The sequence below is a fragment of the Osmia lignaria genome, chromosome 9, assembly GCF_051020975.1.
Source record: "Osmia lignaria lignaria isolate PbOS001 chromosome 9, iyOsmLign1, whole genome shotgun sequence".
Classification (NCBI taxonomy): domain Eukaryota; kingdom Metazoa; phylum Arthropoda; class Insecta; order Hymenoptera; family Megachilidae; genus Osmia; species Osmia lignaria.
The window spans coordinates 6,585,781-6,603,834 of NC_135040.1; the positions used below are offsets into that span (position 1 = coordinate 6,585,781).

At 35.9% G+C, this 18,054-nt stretch overlaps 1 protein-coding gene across 6 annotated transcripts in view; it reads right to left on the minus strand.

The window, feature by feature from the left end:
* pip (heparan sulfate 2-O-sulfotransferase pipe) overlaps nt 1-18,054 on the minus strand; it is a 37,758-nt gene that overhangs the window by 17,285 nt on the left and 2,419 nt on the right. Inside the window, exons 1-4 of one of the 6 annotated variants that reach the window (XM_076690062.1) lie at nt 16,214-16,485; nt 15,845-16,063; nt 14,752-15,647; nt 8,050-8,198 (exon numbers count right to left, since the gene is read on the minus strand). In XM_076690062.1, the coding sequence (XP_076546177.1) occupies nt 8,050-8,198; nt 14,752-14,801 (199 nt within the window). In that variant the 5' untranslated portion in view covers nt 14,802-15,647; nt 15,845-16,063; nt 16,214-16,485. Of the gene's footprint in view, nt 1-8,049; nt 8,199-14,751; nt 15,648-15,844; nt 16,064-16,174; nt 16,486-18,054 lie in introns of those variants that run through there. The other 5 variants (XM_034320001.2, XM_076690063.1, XM_076690061.1 and 2 more) reach the window with 5 other exon arrangements.

Below are 18,054 nucleotides of genomic sequence, written 5' to 3' on the forward strand. Positions count from 1 at the left end.
AATTCCTGTCGAGAAGAAGGAATAAATCCGGCTATAAAAGTAGGACGATCCGAGTGCGTCAGCCTCGTCCTCTCCAGAATCGTTCCGCCTGACAACCTTCTTCGTCAAGTTCTTCTCGGTCCCGTAATTATCTTCAGCCTTGTTTCGCGATGTACCCGTTGCTAGTAACAGTTTCGTTAACAAATGTTCGAACGGGTTCGCCGGTTCGTTTGCGTCGATGTTCTACTCCGATTCCTCGAATACGCCAAACACCGGTTATTCGGTGCATAAATGTGCAGTGAACAATGGTTCAAGACGATTTGCAATATTAATTTCATCGTAATCGTTTTCCATTAAACGCAACGATTCGTATCGACCCGAGTGTAATATCCGTGTAACAGTTGAATATTACTACTTTTTTTTATGAATTTAATATAATTGAATAATTGAAATAAATATAACTTTTTTATTTTAAGTGACACTAGTATTAAGTTATTTGTGAGAGAAATAAAAGGGCGTAATTAGAATTCTTTTCTAAGGAGGGCTGGGTTGCTTAGAAATTTGGAGACTTTAGGATCTTGGAAATCTAAAATTGTGGAATTTTTCAATTCTGAAATTTGATGATTTTGGAATTCTAGAATTTTGGTATCGAATCTGAAATTTTTGTAATTCCGATATTTTGAAATTTTTAAATGATCAAGCCCTGTATTTTCGTTAAATCCCAAATATTATTGCTATTACTTAGACAAATGATATTTAATTTAATTTTCAAAAATTCGAAATCTGTACTTGCCCGGTTTTTCAATTGCCATCCTTTCCATTCCCCTCGAGTCACTGGCAGCATCCCAATGAACAAGTTCTAGCCAGTGCTCGCGTTACCATCGCTTCCTCCTCGTCCTGGCGGAGGTCAAAGCTACGTGGCGAGGAGGACACCATAAATCGAGAGGAGATACCTCGGAGCTATGCGCTCCTTCGACGGAAGCGCGAAGATGGAAACGATACGCTCCGCGCGAATTGCTCGGAGTCCCAACACCGAGGAAAGAGTACCGGAATTAATGGTCGATCGGCCTCGTTTCAGGATATGCACGCAGATGGTTGGCGGAGAAAAGAATGCAAACGGGTCCGACCACTGATTTCCTCGAAGCTTCGTTTCCACTTTAGCTGGTCGCTTCGTGTCGAAGAAGCAAGCTTCCGGATATTCCTGGCCACGATTTGCCCTCCAGGCTATCACGAGTCGCGTTTTTCAACCCTTTGTCGTTACCACATACAGCAAGAACCTGTGTACCCTTAATGGCCGAAGCGTTTTTAATGATGTTGTCGGTAATCGGCTTTCAATTGCTAATGTAGGATCATAGAAAAAGGGTTCTGAACTGTTAGAATAGACGAATGAAGGTGAAATGTTTTAAAAATTATTCAATGACAAAATTATTAAGTTCTCAAATACTTTTCTTAAAATTTGGCCAAATTTGATTGCAAAATAGAAAAGAAATTTGATATAAATAATTAATTAAAATGAGTAAAGCAATTTTTTCTATAAATTCTTTTAAACAATAGTAAATTTTTATTAAATGATCGATTGTTAAAAGTCACCATGAATAGAGGTCTTCCTCAATAAAATATCAATCTCATTTTCATAATAACAGTTCTTGTAACACTTGTCCAACATTGTATCACTTGTTTCTAGGTGCACATGAAAATAGACAGGCTCTACTTAGAGTCCATTTTCATGGCGATTATCAGATTTCTCCTCTAATAAGAATAAAACGTCCATTGCTATTATCCAACGTAATCTGCTGGTAATTCGATACGCTTTTCCTTGCTTCCTGAGCAAAAAATGAACAACCTAGAAGAGGCTATCTTTCATCTGCAATGCTATCACTACGAATACTGTTAAAACTTTTAATGAATAATTCAATTTTAAAAAAGTTATCCTGTTTTAAAGGGTATACCAATACATTTTAAGTCTACTACAACTAAAACAGATACTTTTGTATTAAAGCACATAATAAATTGGTTAATAGTTTGTACAGTATCAATTGTGATTGTACATCACTTTGTTGGTAGAAGTCTCGGTTGATTGAGTTCGTAACAGTAGTGATTTGATACGTTTCATTGAACACGGTGATTGGAAGAAATAATTTCTAGAAAAACATTGAAATTGAACAGCTTGTTTGTACCACATACAATTAAGTGTGTTCAATTACAGTTTTACTAATTACAAGTTTCTTTGGCTTTGGATTCTTTAGTAAAGGAAGTTGTAAAAATAACCCTTTGTAATATAACAATTAAGTTGAGAATCTCAGATTCTCTTAAGCTTTATAATGGCTTCATATTTTACCTTGCTATAGAAGTGGTAATTATAAACTTGATATTCACTTTTTCCCGCGTCTAATTATTATAATCTTGAATAATTAATTTAATGTACCCTTTCCTAATTTAAACAGTCTGCTGCCATTTAGAGCCTCGTATAATTAACGTTCTTAAACGTGTTGAATACGTGAATAATAACTTGTATTATTATCAAATTTATACAAAAATGAACTAAATTTTTTATAGATACATCTGAGTCTTCCTTTGAAATAAAATATAAAACTTCAATGATTGATTAGTATCACTGAAATTGCCTATACAAGTTAAATCATTCACATGGCAATATAACGAGGGTCTACTGTATTTACATCCAAAAAAAAAAAACTCTAAATAGTAATTTAACAATAAAATTGAAAATTGAAAAATTAACTCTTTATATTCTTAAACATTCTGGTCGTATTTGCCTTATTTTTACTGACCCTTAAGTGACCGTTAATTAATTAAATTTTAATTCTTTTCAACAGTATTATCATCAAGGAAACAATGAACCATAGTTTCATTCTCGAAACCGTTACTAATATCTAAGACGTGTTCTAATAGAAATAGCTGTATTTCACGGCCTTCGTCGTAAAACTTTGAAATGGGAGCCTCTAACGCTCATTATAGCACATTATCACTGATTTATCCTTCCTCGTTACTTTTTGCCTCCGCGATTTATACTTCCTCCAGCTACTAACTAGCCACGCGGCGCAAACAAGCATATCAAACAGACCTGGCTCATTGAATCTTTGCAATCTTATCCAGAGTGCAACAGAAATTTCTATTTCATTCATAAGAACGTTGGTATCGAATGGTACAGTTCACTTTCTTTCTGTAAATGAAATCATCTCCGTTTTGATCGCTGGGTATGTCTCAAGAGTCTTACCCTGTATATCGTCCACGATCTTGATCTTGACCATGAAAACCCGGTGCATTCTATGGGTCGGCGTTATGAACTGGATCGATCCCAGTTTCAACCACATCGCACAATAGAGAGCGCTTAGAATTGCAAAGCAATCGGCGTGCGATCATTTCCGTGTGTCGTTTGTCACGGCCGTCATCCGTGATCTCGATTCGTCGCAAGAAACGCTACCGCGGACATTTTTCGAATTGCAAAGCCGCGATTGTCCATTCCTACGGGCACGATATACATATACCTGAAACCGTTCTGTGAAAACAAAACAATCAGATTCCTGGGGATTCTTCGACTTCTACGTTCGCGTTTTGTTCCGCATCTGATTTATGGAAAACTGCTATATGGTATAACGTTTAATAATATACTGGCTAGAGCTGTGACGATGGTATATACGAAGAGGTGAATTTAATAAGTTAAAATAAATGAAAAATATTCAAAGGGGCTGAAATGTCAGTAACATTATGGCTAACACGTAAATGTCAAAAATTGAAAAATAAAAAAATAAATAAATTTTCACATAGAAAATAATTTTTAAAGAAAATTAATTACTCATTTTGGAATTACAATTAGTGTTTGATATTGTAGATAAAATTATTGATTTTAGAATTTTAATTGGTAAGTATTTTACGGTATTCTTATATCGTTAAATTGTATGACTTTTGATATTTCAAAATCAGTCTTTCAATATGCAACACCCTGGCACGTCAACTTGATGACCGTATCTACATAGTACTTCAATTATGTAGTACTGGAAGATAAAGAGATTAGTGAATGTTAATTGACCAGAGAAAAACTCCTGTTGCTCATTACTATGTTTTTAATTACAGAAGAGGATGTATCGGCAGTGTTGCAATCAAATAACTCAGACATAACATTAGCAATGCTAATTAGTCTATAATTAGTTATACCTAGTGTATTGTTAAAATTTGAATTTCAATTAACAATAATTGACGATATCTACAGTAATTTAGAATTTCTACAAAACCATCAGTAATTTTTAGTATCAATGGTTACTAATCATCTCGGTTGCATCTCTACTGATTGCAACTTTCATTATTTTTCTATTTAAATGTGGTTACTGTCACTCATTTTAACCCATGACTAATTATCATCAAATATTCAAAGAAAGTAATAACTTTCACCTGAAGAAATTGACAAAAACAATTATGTTGATTGAGCTTCAATAAGCTTTGAAATGAAGACAGAATTTCTATATCTTTCACGAAGATATCTATAAATAATGCAACTTCAATCGACGATAGAACCTACTGTGTTTGTACTTCCCTTTACTTATAACTTCCTTTCACAAGAAACTCAGAATGGACTTTCATCTCCGCTGAAGGTTTTACTCATCGCGAACTATTAATCCATTTCTTCGTACGCGGCGTGGTACTTCATTCCGTTTATTTTCCTATCCGCGTTTCCTTTCACCTCGCATCACGAGATACACGACAGGTTAATTCTCGTCTATTTTGTTGACTACAGATCCTCCGTGATTTCCCTTTTCTTCCTGGTGAACGTCCCATCGTCAATTAGCTGACCGATTTCACGCGTTCCTCTTCCCTATTTTTCTACATCGCGAACGACCGTGTTTGTTTTTGCAGGTAAAACATAATGAGAATGTCGTTCAACCACCCTCGATACTCTTCCTGTTATCATTCAAACTCCTCGTATAAACAAACTCTATGGTAAAGCAATTCAACGAATCGGGATAAATTTTATGACTATAGAGTATGGATTTTCATGCACTTAAAATATGCAAGAAATATGTTGCACTTATGCTCATAAAATATGCAGATGTGCGTAAAACATATGCAAACGTGCAACGTACATGTAGCAGATGCAGCATTCTAGATCCCTGCATTATAATTTGCATTACAATAAATAAGTAGATAATAATTTTTACATATAAATAGAGTCTGAGATGAAAATTCATAAAGTGAGTAAAAATTGTAAAATTGTAGAAAAATATTTTTCATATTTTAAATTGGAATTAAATTATCCCATAAGTAATGTTATAAATCTATCATTAAAAAAAAATTAAGTTCCACGTCACCTTTAAAGGAAAAGGAATTTCTACCTCAATTTTAAATCAACGTGCGAAGAAGCTTCAATCTCAACATTGTATCTCACGTAAATCTACGATCAGATAAGTCGATAAAATCTAAGTATTTTAAACCAAATTAAGTTATCTCGAGCTTCCATTATAATCCTTGTAACCGCGAGGATAAGAAACCACAGGAAGCTTGCTAATTCTATTTCCCATCGATCGCGCCGGTATCCCCGTCATAATTTCACAATGAAGCTCTAGCGTTGTAGCCGGCATTCAATCGAATCCACCTTTTTATCGCAGCATAATCTTAAAACGATCGAGTTAATAAAATACCGAACTGTTCGCTCACCACCGTAAAATCTATCTATTTTACCCATAATTCGTGGTCCGTGCATCGCCGCAGATTCTATCCGGATAGAAGATCTCGATCTTCAAAGATAACCGATTTACTCCACTTCCTTTGATCTAGATTACGATCGATCAGCTCGATTCAGCTTTATTTACAGGTTGAATTATGTAAAGGCTGACCGTTGCTTCTCACGATGGAGGAAATGTTTTTTGAACCAATGTTCATATTGGATGCAAAGGAAGTAGAAATCGTGTTCAATACACGCTGGTTCGCATCCATGGAAAGCTGTCTGAAATTTTTGCAGGTATTCACCGACTTTCGTTTCGATGTGAAACTTCATTGAATTTAATGCAAATGCAAGGATCTCTTTTCTGTAGCAGCGAGTAAGTTGATTTTGTCGCGGTAATTAGTTTGATCATTGATCATCATAATATAATTAAAGAAACAATTCATCATTGTGGATCTTCCTTGAAGTTATTTTTGAATGGTGTTTTTTAATTACTGATTTCAGGAGAAAATAAGGTGTCGATATTTTCAATTTGATTGAAAGTTTCGAAATGTTTTGAACACAACATTTGGTTTCTTAATAATTTAGAATAACATCGAAACCGTCACAAGTACTAATTTTATACCGACGTACTCGTGTACTTACAGCGGAAGGGGTTAATGAAAGTGCCATGCAGGCGAGTTGCAATGAAGAGAAATTCTTCCTTTATTGATAATAAGTAGAACGCTTGAAACGAGGTCAAGAGATATAAACTCTTGCAGCCTGCGATGCATCCATTCTTCCCACCCAAAAGCGTAATATTCTTTTATAATTCGACAATTTATATTATTTTATATTAAGCCTTAAATTAAGGTTTTGAAAATTTCTATTATATTTCCTCTGTAAGCCTAGGAACCCTCGAGTACCTATGCTCGATACTATACAACACAATGCAACGAAGGGTTAATTCGTCATACGTGTACATAGATGTCCAATTGTTTGCATTTCTCACGTCGAATAGTTCAAATACCAGTAATTAAATACAGGTATAAATTATGTACCCATGCGTCTTCATTAGTAAATTCTATTGTATTGGAATGAAAGAAAATGATTCATCAACATTTCCCTGCCCTACACTTTCGATTTCCGATGTACCTTATAAGCTGTGCACTTTCCTACGCCTATTTGGAATATTTCTAATTATACAAATTGCAGGGTGCCTGTTATGGCAGTGGGATTGCTGGAAATCTTTCATCTCATTCCACAAGGCAATCACTCAATATTAATATTTATAACCAGAAGTCATTTCTAGAATGCTGTACCGTAAGTTTTTCTATCCACCCTTGCAACCCTTGGGCTATTCTAATTGATTTTTATCTCACTTCCGCGTCAGTTCATAGAGATGATTTATCGAGGCAGAGGAAAACGTACAATTTTTTCTTTGTTAAATGATGTTTCAAGGTGAGATTACGTTAAGTATACAGGGTGAGAAATTTTAACCTTTAAACGCGATTATTGCGCACATTATTCTTCATTTAAAAAAAATATTTTTGAAATTATTTGAAAAAGTATCGAATCGAAAAGACCCGCATCCAACGGTTACGTTATTTGCAAGTAACCGCAATGTTAAGCGGCTTTTCCACCGACCTCCCATTACCATTTCCAAGAATGGAACGATTCATCGATCCGATCGCAAAACGCGCGGGAACAAATTGGAAGGAGCAGTGGTTGAGCCGAGAACCGGAGCGATATAGAGAATCCGGAGCAGCTAATTAGCGTGTTACGGACAAACGAGGGCCCTGATACCGTTACGTATCTCGCGAATGCGAAATGCTACGCGGCGCAACGATAATCATCTAATGATACATACACAGGTGTGTACATACTTGGGGCACACGTGAAACGCACGTTTCTCTCGACCGCGACGGCTCTTTGTACCTTCACTCTCACACCTTGACCTTCTTCAACCGGGAAGTCTAATCTCCTTGATGCGGAGGACAGTGTACCACGCGTGTGCGTGTGACTGGGTGTCAGTTGTTCATTGTGTTCCTATTCCCTGCGCTAATTTAGATATTTCCTTCCGCCCGACTAGAGACAATTTTTTTTTTCTATTTTTAATTATGTTAAAAGTAATTCTCAGGCAGATGACGTCTGTTAGTATATAAATAATTACTATACACCTGATTTCTATAAAATAATTTGTGCCTAACATATCCATGATTTTTTTTTTTTTTTAATAAGTTTAATGACGTGTCATCTGCATAGATTATTGACGACGACTGTAAAAATTAATTATAAATTAAATGTTATTATAATAAAACTAATATATGAAAAACTAAAATTCCCTTTAAAGATTGATATAAAAAATGCTTTGCTTGTATCATAAATTTGTAGGGTTGAAAAAATGAGAAACTCACCGGATGAGAGTTGATTCGCTGACAGTATCTCGTCTTCTCCAGGCTGAAGACGAACTTCCATTTTTCGCAGACGTGAGTGCAATTCTCTTGTGTGAAGAAAGAGAAAGAGGGTGCTGGAAATTGCTACCAGAGCGACTAGCTCGATGGTTCTGAAAAGAAATAAGATTTTCGATTAGAACTCTAATTAAGTATTGAGAATGAGAATAGTAAATTTCCAAATTTCAATTTTCAAGTATTTGAATTATTAGAATTATCAATATTTTAATCTGCAATATAGAACCAAAACATAGGATAATATTCCTAATAAAAAGAATGAAGAATATTATAATTAAATTCTAATTAAACAATATCAGACATTTGACGCTTTTATTGAAACTAATAGTCCTGGTCCATCCCCCCAAAAATTCTAGTTACATAAATGGATGTCACGTATTAATCATCGACTACAAAAGACTCGAAGATGAAACCATCCATCTCGTCCAACAAAACTCCCCAAAGAACGAATAGATTCAAAACGACAAAATGTTGAAAAAACTCGTAGTCGTCCCTTTTTCGAAATGAATGTGTCACGAGCTGGCTGTCATGTGGGTTGTCGGAGCCAGAGGAAACAGGGCATGGCAAAGTCATCTGTCTCGTAATTGATCATCCTGTTCGCGAAGATGCTTCACGTACGACCTGGTTTCACCCGGTGAGCAAGTGTTCCCCCGTCGACCGTGAAAGGACAATCGTCACCAAGGAAATGCAAAATGCTTTTAGCAGAATTCGAAGAACTAAACGTTTCTTAACGACTGGTTCTTAGCTCCTGAGTTTGTGAAATGGAAGTACTAATTAAAATCTCATAAATTAATATAAATTGTTGGGTCGAAAATGAATTAGTTCGAAAGATATTCGAGGGAGAGATAGGGCGACCCTAATGGTCTTTTCCTAAGATATCTTCTAAACTAATCGATTTCAACCCAAGCTCCTTAATACTTTTTTATAGAGAGTTAAAAAACGCTTCAATTGAGAAAATTCTAATAAAATTTCTTAACACAACCAGCGACCATAAGGGCAGTAAAGGTGTTAATAACACACATACTATAATAGTATTAATAAATAAAAAATTATATAATATGTGAAATGGTAACGGTGGTTTAAAATGCCTAGTTTTATCACCACACCCGATGCCTATCCCTGTTGCAGAAGAACAAACAAGAGCAATAAAAATGTTGATCTTTGTTCCCTCCCTGGATACGTGTACACCTGAAGAAACCGTTTCGATGTTCAGACGAATCACACAATCACGCGAGAGAAATGAACTCGTGTGTTCAGATAAAAGAAAACAAGAAACGAACGGTATCGGTCGCGAGACGTAGTGTCAACGACACATGGACGAAGGAACCGTAAGCCCGTAGAAACGCGTTTCTGTATAAGAGACTATGGAACCAGGCACACGAACGACGAACCATCCTGTATAACGAGCATATCTGAAGACCTGATTAATCCACATAATGGACCCGCATCCTTCTAATCGCACGTTCCAATTTCACGAGCTACAATAATGCACACGTGTGGTGGCCAGTAAAGAGGTCTCAGGGTCAAATCGTTCGATACCTGAATGTGTATGACTTGTCTGGTTGGTTAGGCATACTAGACAATAGAACCTACACTACCAGCTGAAAGTTCGGAATTACTACTTATGCTTATGGTTAGTTTAAAAATTAGCAAGGTTATCACAGCCCAATTATTTGAAAAAGGCTTAAATAAAGGATGAATGAATGTTTCATAAGAGTGTTTTTAGAAGATTCTATAAAATTTAAAAAATGAATTCAGAATACTGAAACAATGGAACAAGTTGATCATTAAAAACTTTTTAAATAATTATCATGAAATTCCTACAAAAATCTTAAAAATCCTTGAATATTAGCAGAAAATTCTTGGCAACTCTGTACAAAATCCTCGATAAATCTTTTTAAAAAATCTTCAAACAGGTATGTTGCTAATTAACAAAGCACTTTAAGTGATGTACTACTTCACAGGAATGAAACAACCGAGCCTCTATCTCAAGGAACTCAAAACATCTGAAGATTACTACTTACAGATAAAGAAACAGTGTACTTAAGAATGTACAATTTATGAGTTAGTAATTAATTGTTGTCCAGTCACGAATATGCCTGTGTTTCTCGAAATTCTTCTAATATATTTTATTAAAGAGTTGGGATTAATACTGGTTGGGATATTGTTATAGGGTGGAATAAAAATATTCTTCCAAATTTTGTTAAAGCAACTATTCATGTTTGCATGAAATGTAGCCTCTTCAAATGGCTACTTTCCAACGTTCATCTAGGCTTACTGTTGAACTGCCTTTGTTCTTTCAGCCTGTATACGTAAGTACATAAGTACGGTTCCTATGTTTTATGCAGCCTTAGGTACAATTGACATGACGTTTGGTTATTTATAATGAGTCTCAGAACGTATTATGAAAAGCAAACTCGAGAAGGATAAGAAATCTAGCTAATTCAATGCTTTAATACTTCATTGTACGGTACACGTGAGATTTAATGCCACGCTTTCTGAGGATACATTACTGCTCAATCCTAATTTAAAGCCGATGTTTCATCTGAATTTTTCTACAGCTTAAAAAAAATATTTTCTTTTTTGAGAATATTATTAGAAATATAAAATAATATAAAATTAAAAAAAAATGTGTAATTTAATTTATCCGAGTAATTGAACTTAAAAATAAAATAAATTGGCTTTACCATTTTGTACAGCTTAACACAACAATCCGTACATTATTAAATTAGTAATAATCTCAAACCAGTCATTCTCTTTTTGTCAGTTTTCAAAGAAAAACAACCTTACGATATTACTCTCAATTATTTGCAAATTATTCTCCACAATACGGTTCTTTCTTCTGATGTAGCACACTTCCGCTTTTCGTTATTACATTTCTATAGAAACGATCGCAAGAACAGCGATAGAGTCACGAATAGAGAAGCCACGTTTCCCCCGTGTGGAAAAACGTCGTCGCATCTAACATGCCAGGTGTAAAGACCGAGGAAACATAGTGCATTTTCAGCGAACCAGGCCTTACTTCGCGTGATTTTAATAAGGTCGCCAGAACACCGCGAAAATACTAGGTGTTGTTAATATCAGCACGCAAGCAATTTTAACGCGAGCGTGATAACTAGAATGTGTCCTGAAAAGGCTGTAACAATTATGCTCATTAACTCTCGGACGGCGGACCGTGGAGAGAGCTCCAATTTTCATTTAATTGTGTATTTCATATTATTTTTATTTTCTAAATTTCACACAGCTCCTATAAAAATTATTCCTCTAACATATAAAACCCTTCTATCTAAGAATTATACGTTTAACTTCAGTTAATAAATTATTTTAAATTACATAACAATCGATCAATTAAACTCCAATCATAATGATAGCGCGATTGAGAAATTCATTCACAAGCTCAGACAATAGTAATCTAATCTCACTCAGTTCTTTATCCTCAAAGGTGAACGACCAACTCCGAAGAGATGAGCACGTATAAATCTAGCCATTAACGAGGATCGAAAGTTACATGTTGTATTAACGATATTACATGGGGAGTAATAGTTTCTAAAAACAGCGATGTTATGGGACTACCATTATCGTAAACTCTCACTGTCTCTCGGAGTATGGACACTGTCCATACTTTCTTCGGTCATTTGCATGCACTTCCTCTGGTATGTGAAAGTATTCGGAAAGCAGCACGTTTATCGTTAAAACAAATACACTTTTCACTTAGAACAACGCAAAATGCTTGTAGTGTACATTTCAGGTATGCTAAAGACAAATGGAACAAGGTATGTTTACTTTCTGACATTCTTAACAAATTTACTGCCGCAGTAAAAATTTATAGTAAGACAGTGAAATTTTCATTCTATGGCCAGATTAGGGGAGATATAAGGGGGCTACAACCCCGGATTTTCCGTCGAAAATGCATGTGGTGTAATTACATCCCTGTATACGGTTACAATTAAAATATTTGCACACAGAGAGAAGGTTGAATAAACTAATCAACATTGAATTATCAAACGCATCGATGAAAGAAAGTAGTCGTGGATATCCAGAGGACACGATGCACGAACGAATCGACAGCTCGTGAGTCTCGTACAGTTCACATTATTCCAATGTTCAATCAACGTGATGGATCGATTTGTTCACAGTTGCGGCACTGTGCAGACCTTGCTGAATGACCTTTAATCCATTACATCGACCTTGCTCACCGAGGAGATACATCTAAACGTCATTTAGGAATGTCTCGGTTCCTTTCCCTCCTACGAAGCTTTTAAAGATGGGAACTTGGATAATTAGGAATTGACACGAGTGACAAATTTCACGAAACTTCGTGGTAGGTTAAAAACACTATAGAAAGAAGAATATTCTATAGAGATCAGAATATTAAACGAACGTTGAAATATTTCATCAGGAAGCTAATATTGATCGACTAGTTGTAGTATCTATAACTTTAAAACGGTAAAAGGTAGAGAAACGTTTATTTATTTAAGGAAGACAAACTTTGGAGTGACTGTACACACGTCACAGTGAAGATCATTATAAAATCAGTATCTCCATAAAATTGCAACGTCCAATCACGAAAGTCCCCGAATCTAATCTCAATCACTGTGCAGATAATAATCGATGTTACCTCAACTTCTCCCCATTAAACCGACTGTGCCTCTTACCCCGTTGATCTCTGTGAATCCTTCCGAAGCGCAGCTAGCGATAGAAGATTGTTTAAGTTGTTAATAATTCAAGAGTTTCTCCAGAAAAAAAGCTGCTCTTCGTCTATAAATCTAACGCGCCTAAGCACACTAACGTTAGAAAAGACACTTATCTGTTAGCGTTCGTTCGCTGAACCCGTCGGTATTCCGGGGTTAAGCACTTTAACGCGTCGAACGCCGCTTGATAAATTGATTAGAGACCGGAGATTTAAGTTCTCACGCTTTGTACTTAAACTAATATTGATTTACTCGAAAATAAGTAGCATTATCAAAAATTTATAAGATTAGTAATGGTAGCTCCACAAAAGGGAGGGGGCGGTAAGAGGAGCACCCCTAAAGCGATAAGGGTGCACCTGAAGAAATATTAAAATATAAATTACAAGGAAATTTTAAATCTTGTAAAAAAGGTATACTTATACACCCCTTCGCCCCCAAAAAGGGCTCCTGGATCCGCCATTACTCACGGCCCTGGCACAACTGTATCCTATTTCGAAAACCTTGGAATTGATTATTTAATGGTTTTAGAAGTTATTCCAATTGAATAGTAATTGATGGGTTGTGATCTGACAACCCTAACGTGACTACCCTAAATTATCACTCTGGCCTAGATAAACTGTAACGGTACCAGGTAAACGAACCCAAACACTCCTGCCGTTAACCAATGTATCTGATCACTGAGTGGTCGCTGGGAAGACAATCTACAATCTATAGTTTGGTCAAGATAAAGTTAGATACCGAAACTTCGTGTTGAAACCTGTTTACTTAGGAGGACCTTTACTCTGTGTTGCACTAAGATCTCTCTAAGGATCCTTTTAAGGTCCCTTAAGATCTCTTCAAACAACTTAATAATTCGGCGTATACCGTTAATATCAAGTGCAAACAGATTACAGTACACAAATGATTCATCAACGATTTTCTCACTTAACTCGTTATGGAAACGAATTGAAAAGGATACGATGATACGAGGATGCCGACGGTATGAATATTCAACGACTTGTTACATCATCTATTAAAGACCTGTCGTAACTAGGACTCGTTATTTACTGCTATTGTTAAATTTTATTGTTTTGGTTATTAAGACGAGAAAGTATGTGCTAATTTGAAGAATAAGTGAATATTTGGATTTCCAATACCATTTTCCAATTTTCTATTTAATTTTATTAATTTAATAATGACATATTTTATTTATAAACAGTTATGAAAATCCAAATGTTAATAAATAACTGCTTTCAGTATGGGCAGGCATTGAATATCGTATAATTCACTTTTACTGAATAGCACCGTATAATGCAAGGAAGAATTAATTGGTCACAAACTTCTGAACAGTACCTATTGCATAATGCTACAGCTGCATTTCAAAATGTTGGCCACTCGAGTAACTCATTTCAACAAACTTTTGACCAGTAGTTCATAATGGTACAATTTCATTTCAAAATGTTGCCTACTCGAATATATTATTCCCAGCTTGAGATTGTATCGTTTCAAGAAACTTTAGAACAGAAACTCGTAATGGTGCGAATGCGTTTCAAACGCCTAATATTATCTTTTTTATAAATAATAACTAACAAAAAAGGAATCTAATAAAATAATATTAGAATATTTCTATTAAACAGGAAGTTGATAAAGATAAAAGTAAAAATTCTAAAACTTGATAACAGAATAAAATTAAACTTCAAAGTAATTAATAACCACACAACTGATGTGACCTAAAATTAAACAAAAAAGCACAAGAATAAGGGAAGAATGGGTATCCCCCGAAATTTTAATATTTCTATTTTCACGGCATATAGAAAAATAAGTGGCAGACGAGTTATAATTATAATTATAAGAATCCAGATCCGCGACTCCTTCAACCCTCGAATCGGCGGACCATGAAGAAAGCCCCAATTCCAATTTAACCCATTCTTCCCCTAATCAAAATAGAACAAGAAAAAATGAAATCAACGACACTCACCTTTTCGGAACAGGCACCCGCCTGTGTTTCCACACGTTGTCGTTCAGCATCCTATCGCCGTTTGTTTTTCTTCGAAGATCTATCAAGGAACAATGCGCGCTGTTCGTCGATCGGATCCTCAGACCCGAGACGGTCGAACGCGGCTCATCAAGCAGGAACAGCCACCGATTGGGCTCATGTATTCTTTCTTCCGACCAGTTAACCGGATCCTCGCCAACTTATCGTTCCAATTGATCACTGAAACTCTGAACGCCGCACTCGGAACCGTCCCCGATTCACTCGCGGTTTACCGAGACGGACGTTCTTCACCCTCGTCAAGCGTTCGTAGATCGATCGTTTCACTTGTCCGCTATCGAATCCTGCAAATGATTCATCGAGATTTCGGCAAGTGTCGCGAGAAGAGATCGGATTTACCCGATCGAGACAGATGACAAGATTTTTCACAAAGATTTTCTGTCATCAATCACCGGGCTAAGCGAGGACAGCTGATCAGGGTGGATCGTAGAGGGCAACGCGTACGCACAGTTGGCTGGTCAGCACGCGACTGGCGAGCACCAGGAATATTCCGTACGAGCATACCGCTCGTCGACCCAGGAGACGACACGCGATACGCTCTACTCCGCGCTCGCTCCGTTACTCAGCTCCCTCGTAATGCGATTCTACTCCACATTCGCCGCGCCGCTTCCCCCGAACCGACCTCTTTCACCGCGAGAAAGGCGCCACTTTCTTGAAAGATTGCCCGTAGAAAAAGGTGTTCGACCCCGAACTTGCCATCCACCTGGACTGATGCCCGGCATCCGAACCTTTCATCTTTTCTGCCATATCTCTTTTTACAAATCGTGATACCCCTAGGCAGATGTTATTTCAATAAACACCGGATTAATAACTAGAAATACCTGGTAAATTATATGAAAATTATAACTTCGCTGTCATAAAATTTATTACTATGTATAGCAATTAAAAAGAAAAGAGTTTTAATTAGCCGAGTGATGGTGCAATATATTCCTTAATAAATTTTTTTGTATGCTTACGTGCAACATGATTTCCGTTCATCAAAAAAAAATCTGAAATATAAGCTACAGTAGATATATACCTGGAGTTTCAAAGAAAGGAAACATGCAGAATGCTCATCACTTCCGTGAATATCTTCAGGAGAGAGGCACTTTCGAAGAAAGTGGTAGGGTTGATGCTACTCAAACTCCAATAAATCCAATAAGGTGTATATAACTTGCGAGTGTAATATATCTCGAAGGTGCTATTAACCAATTTTAGCATCACTTGCATAATTATTGCTCACATCAATCGGTGTAATCTGAAAAAGTTTTGATTGGTCAGTAGAAGAAAGTTCATGGCAAAGAGCAAATGTTTCACCCCTAGGCGTTTCTACCGGCTTCAAATTATGAAGCTTTTAATAATTAGGTACCTCTACTGTTTTAGATGTACGGAAGACCCAATACTTAACTCTTCGTCGACGTAAGGAGTTTGGATGTTGGGCCGAACAAACGAACCTGAGTGGGTTATAAACTACACCCACCAGGCGTTTAAGGCCCGGAAAAAGGGAAGGGTGCCCGAGGAAGGGGAGAACTACCGTAAGGTCCAGGCACCCCGGAAACTCGAAACCAGTGAAGATGAAAGGGTTTGGGACATTGCCATTTTCCTGAGAGAAATCTACTCGATACCTAGACTACCTACATAGTTTTATATTTCCAATTTTCGATTTTGATTTAACATTTAAAAAAATTAATAGATAAATGAATTGTATCTTAATATGGAATATAAGAACTTCTTCAAAGTTAGAAACATATTTGATTTTTAAAAAAATCACATAGCTTCACGAATATTTATAAATATCACACGCAGGCATGTAAGCAACCACAAAAATAAGCATGGTAAAATAATAACAAATAGGAAAAATATATCAAATTCACGCACCGTCAAAAATTTTCAAACGGCAGCAAAACAAAGCGATCCTGCAATGTCACTAATGTTCCCTCGACTGACGAGTCACAACGTGTGCGGTGTCAAAGTCAGCGAGCAAAATAGTCTGTAGCCGTTTGATAAATATTTATTTCTCAAATTTTCAAAAATTATTTTGTATGTTCAACTAACATGGTAACATTCTAACACTATGTGCAAAGGTTATATATATTATACTATTTAAAACAATTTTAGCAGTAATTTCATTCATGCTTACACCTCGTGAAACAAGTTTGCAAATTATAAAATTCTTAATAAAATTTTTATTTCTTTAACCGTGACGAATTTTCCCGTTTAAATTTTAGACCATTAACTTATTTTGTGGAACACGATGCATTTCCTTAAACCGGATAAACTAGCATCTTGGGTTAAATATCTCCATTCCATGAGCTCGATTTTATCTTCTAACGCGTAATTTAACGGAATCGTCGATAATTAGCCTACAAACGATCGATTAGCAAACCTGTATAAATACGGCTTAGGAAGCATTCATTAGCAAGTCAGAAAGAAAAATGAAAGTTTCTAATCGCGGGAGTATCGGCGGCGTAAGAAAAAACAATACCGATCCTCGTCAAGATATACAATTACGTGTCACCGTGTAAGTGCAGCAAATTATTTATGTCTATGTATTTTCATGCAAATTTATGATTAATTGCGACCGCTGATGAGTGAATTCATTAAAATGTATAAACATTCCGTGGGAAATAAATTCGCACCTTTACTGGAATAATTATTTCAGAACGGTCATGGAAAATCATTGTAATGACTGTATTTTGCCGGATTAAGGCGTGTACTTATCAATTTAATAGCGAGAAATCTTTCAAACCACCGTAACACTTTTGTTTATTTATTATTGTAATACAGGATTGAATAAAATAAAATGTTTTTAATAAAATATTTTTAGAGGTTCATTATTTTTACCTTAATTCGACATATTTATCTGAACTGAATCCAATTCTGAGGATATTTTCTTTTCTCATAAGAAAGATAAGAAATGTTATTATTTATGAAATAATGCAATATTTACCACTACTTTCTCAATACATGTTATTTACAACAGGTAATAACATCCATTTAACCATACCTGTCGCAGATAACATTAATTTTATCAGCGGCATTTAAGTCCGCAATGATAAACAGGATTTTTCATACATTTTCAACGTTTTTGCGGATTTTCTGAACCAGTTTTTAGCCAAGCACATATCTCATTAACAACGTTGTATCTCGTTAAACAACATCGATCGAATCCTTGATCTTGGTCATGATTATTGATCAACTTTAATTAAAAAATAATCTTATAAGAAGCTTGTGAAGTTGTTCTCTCGA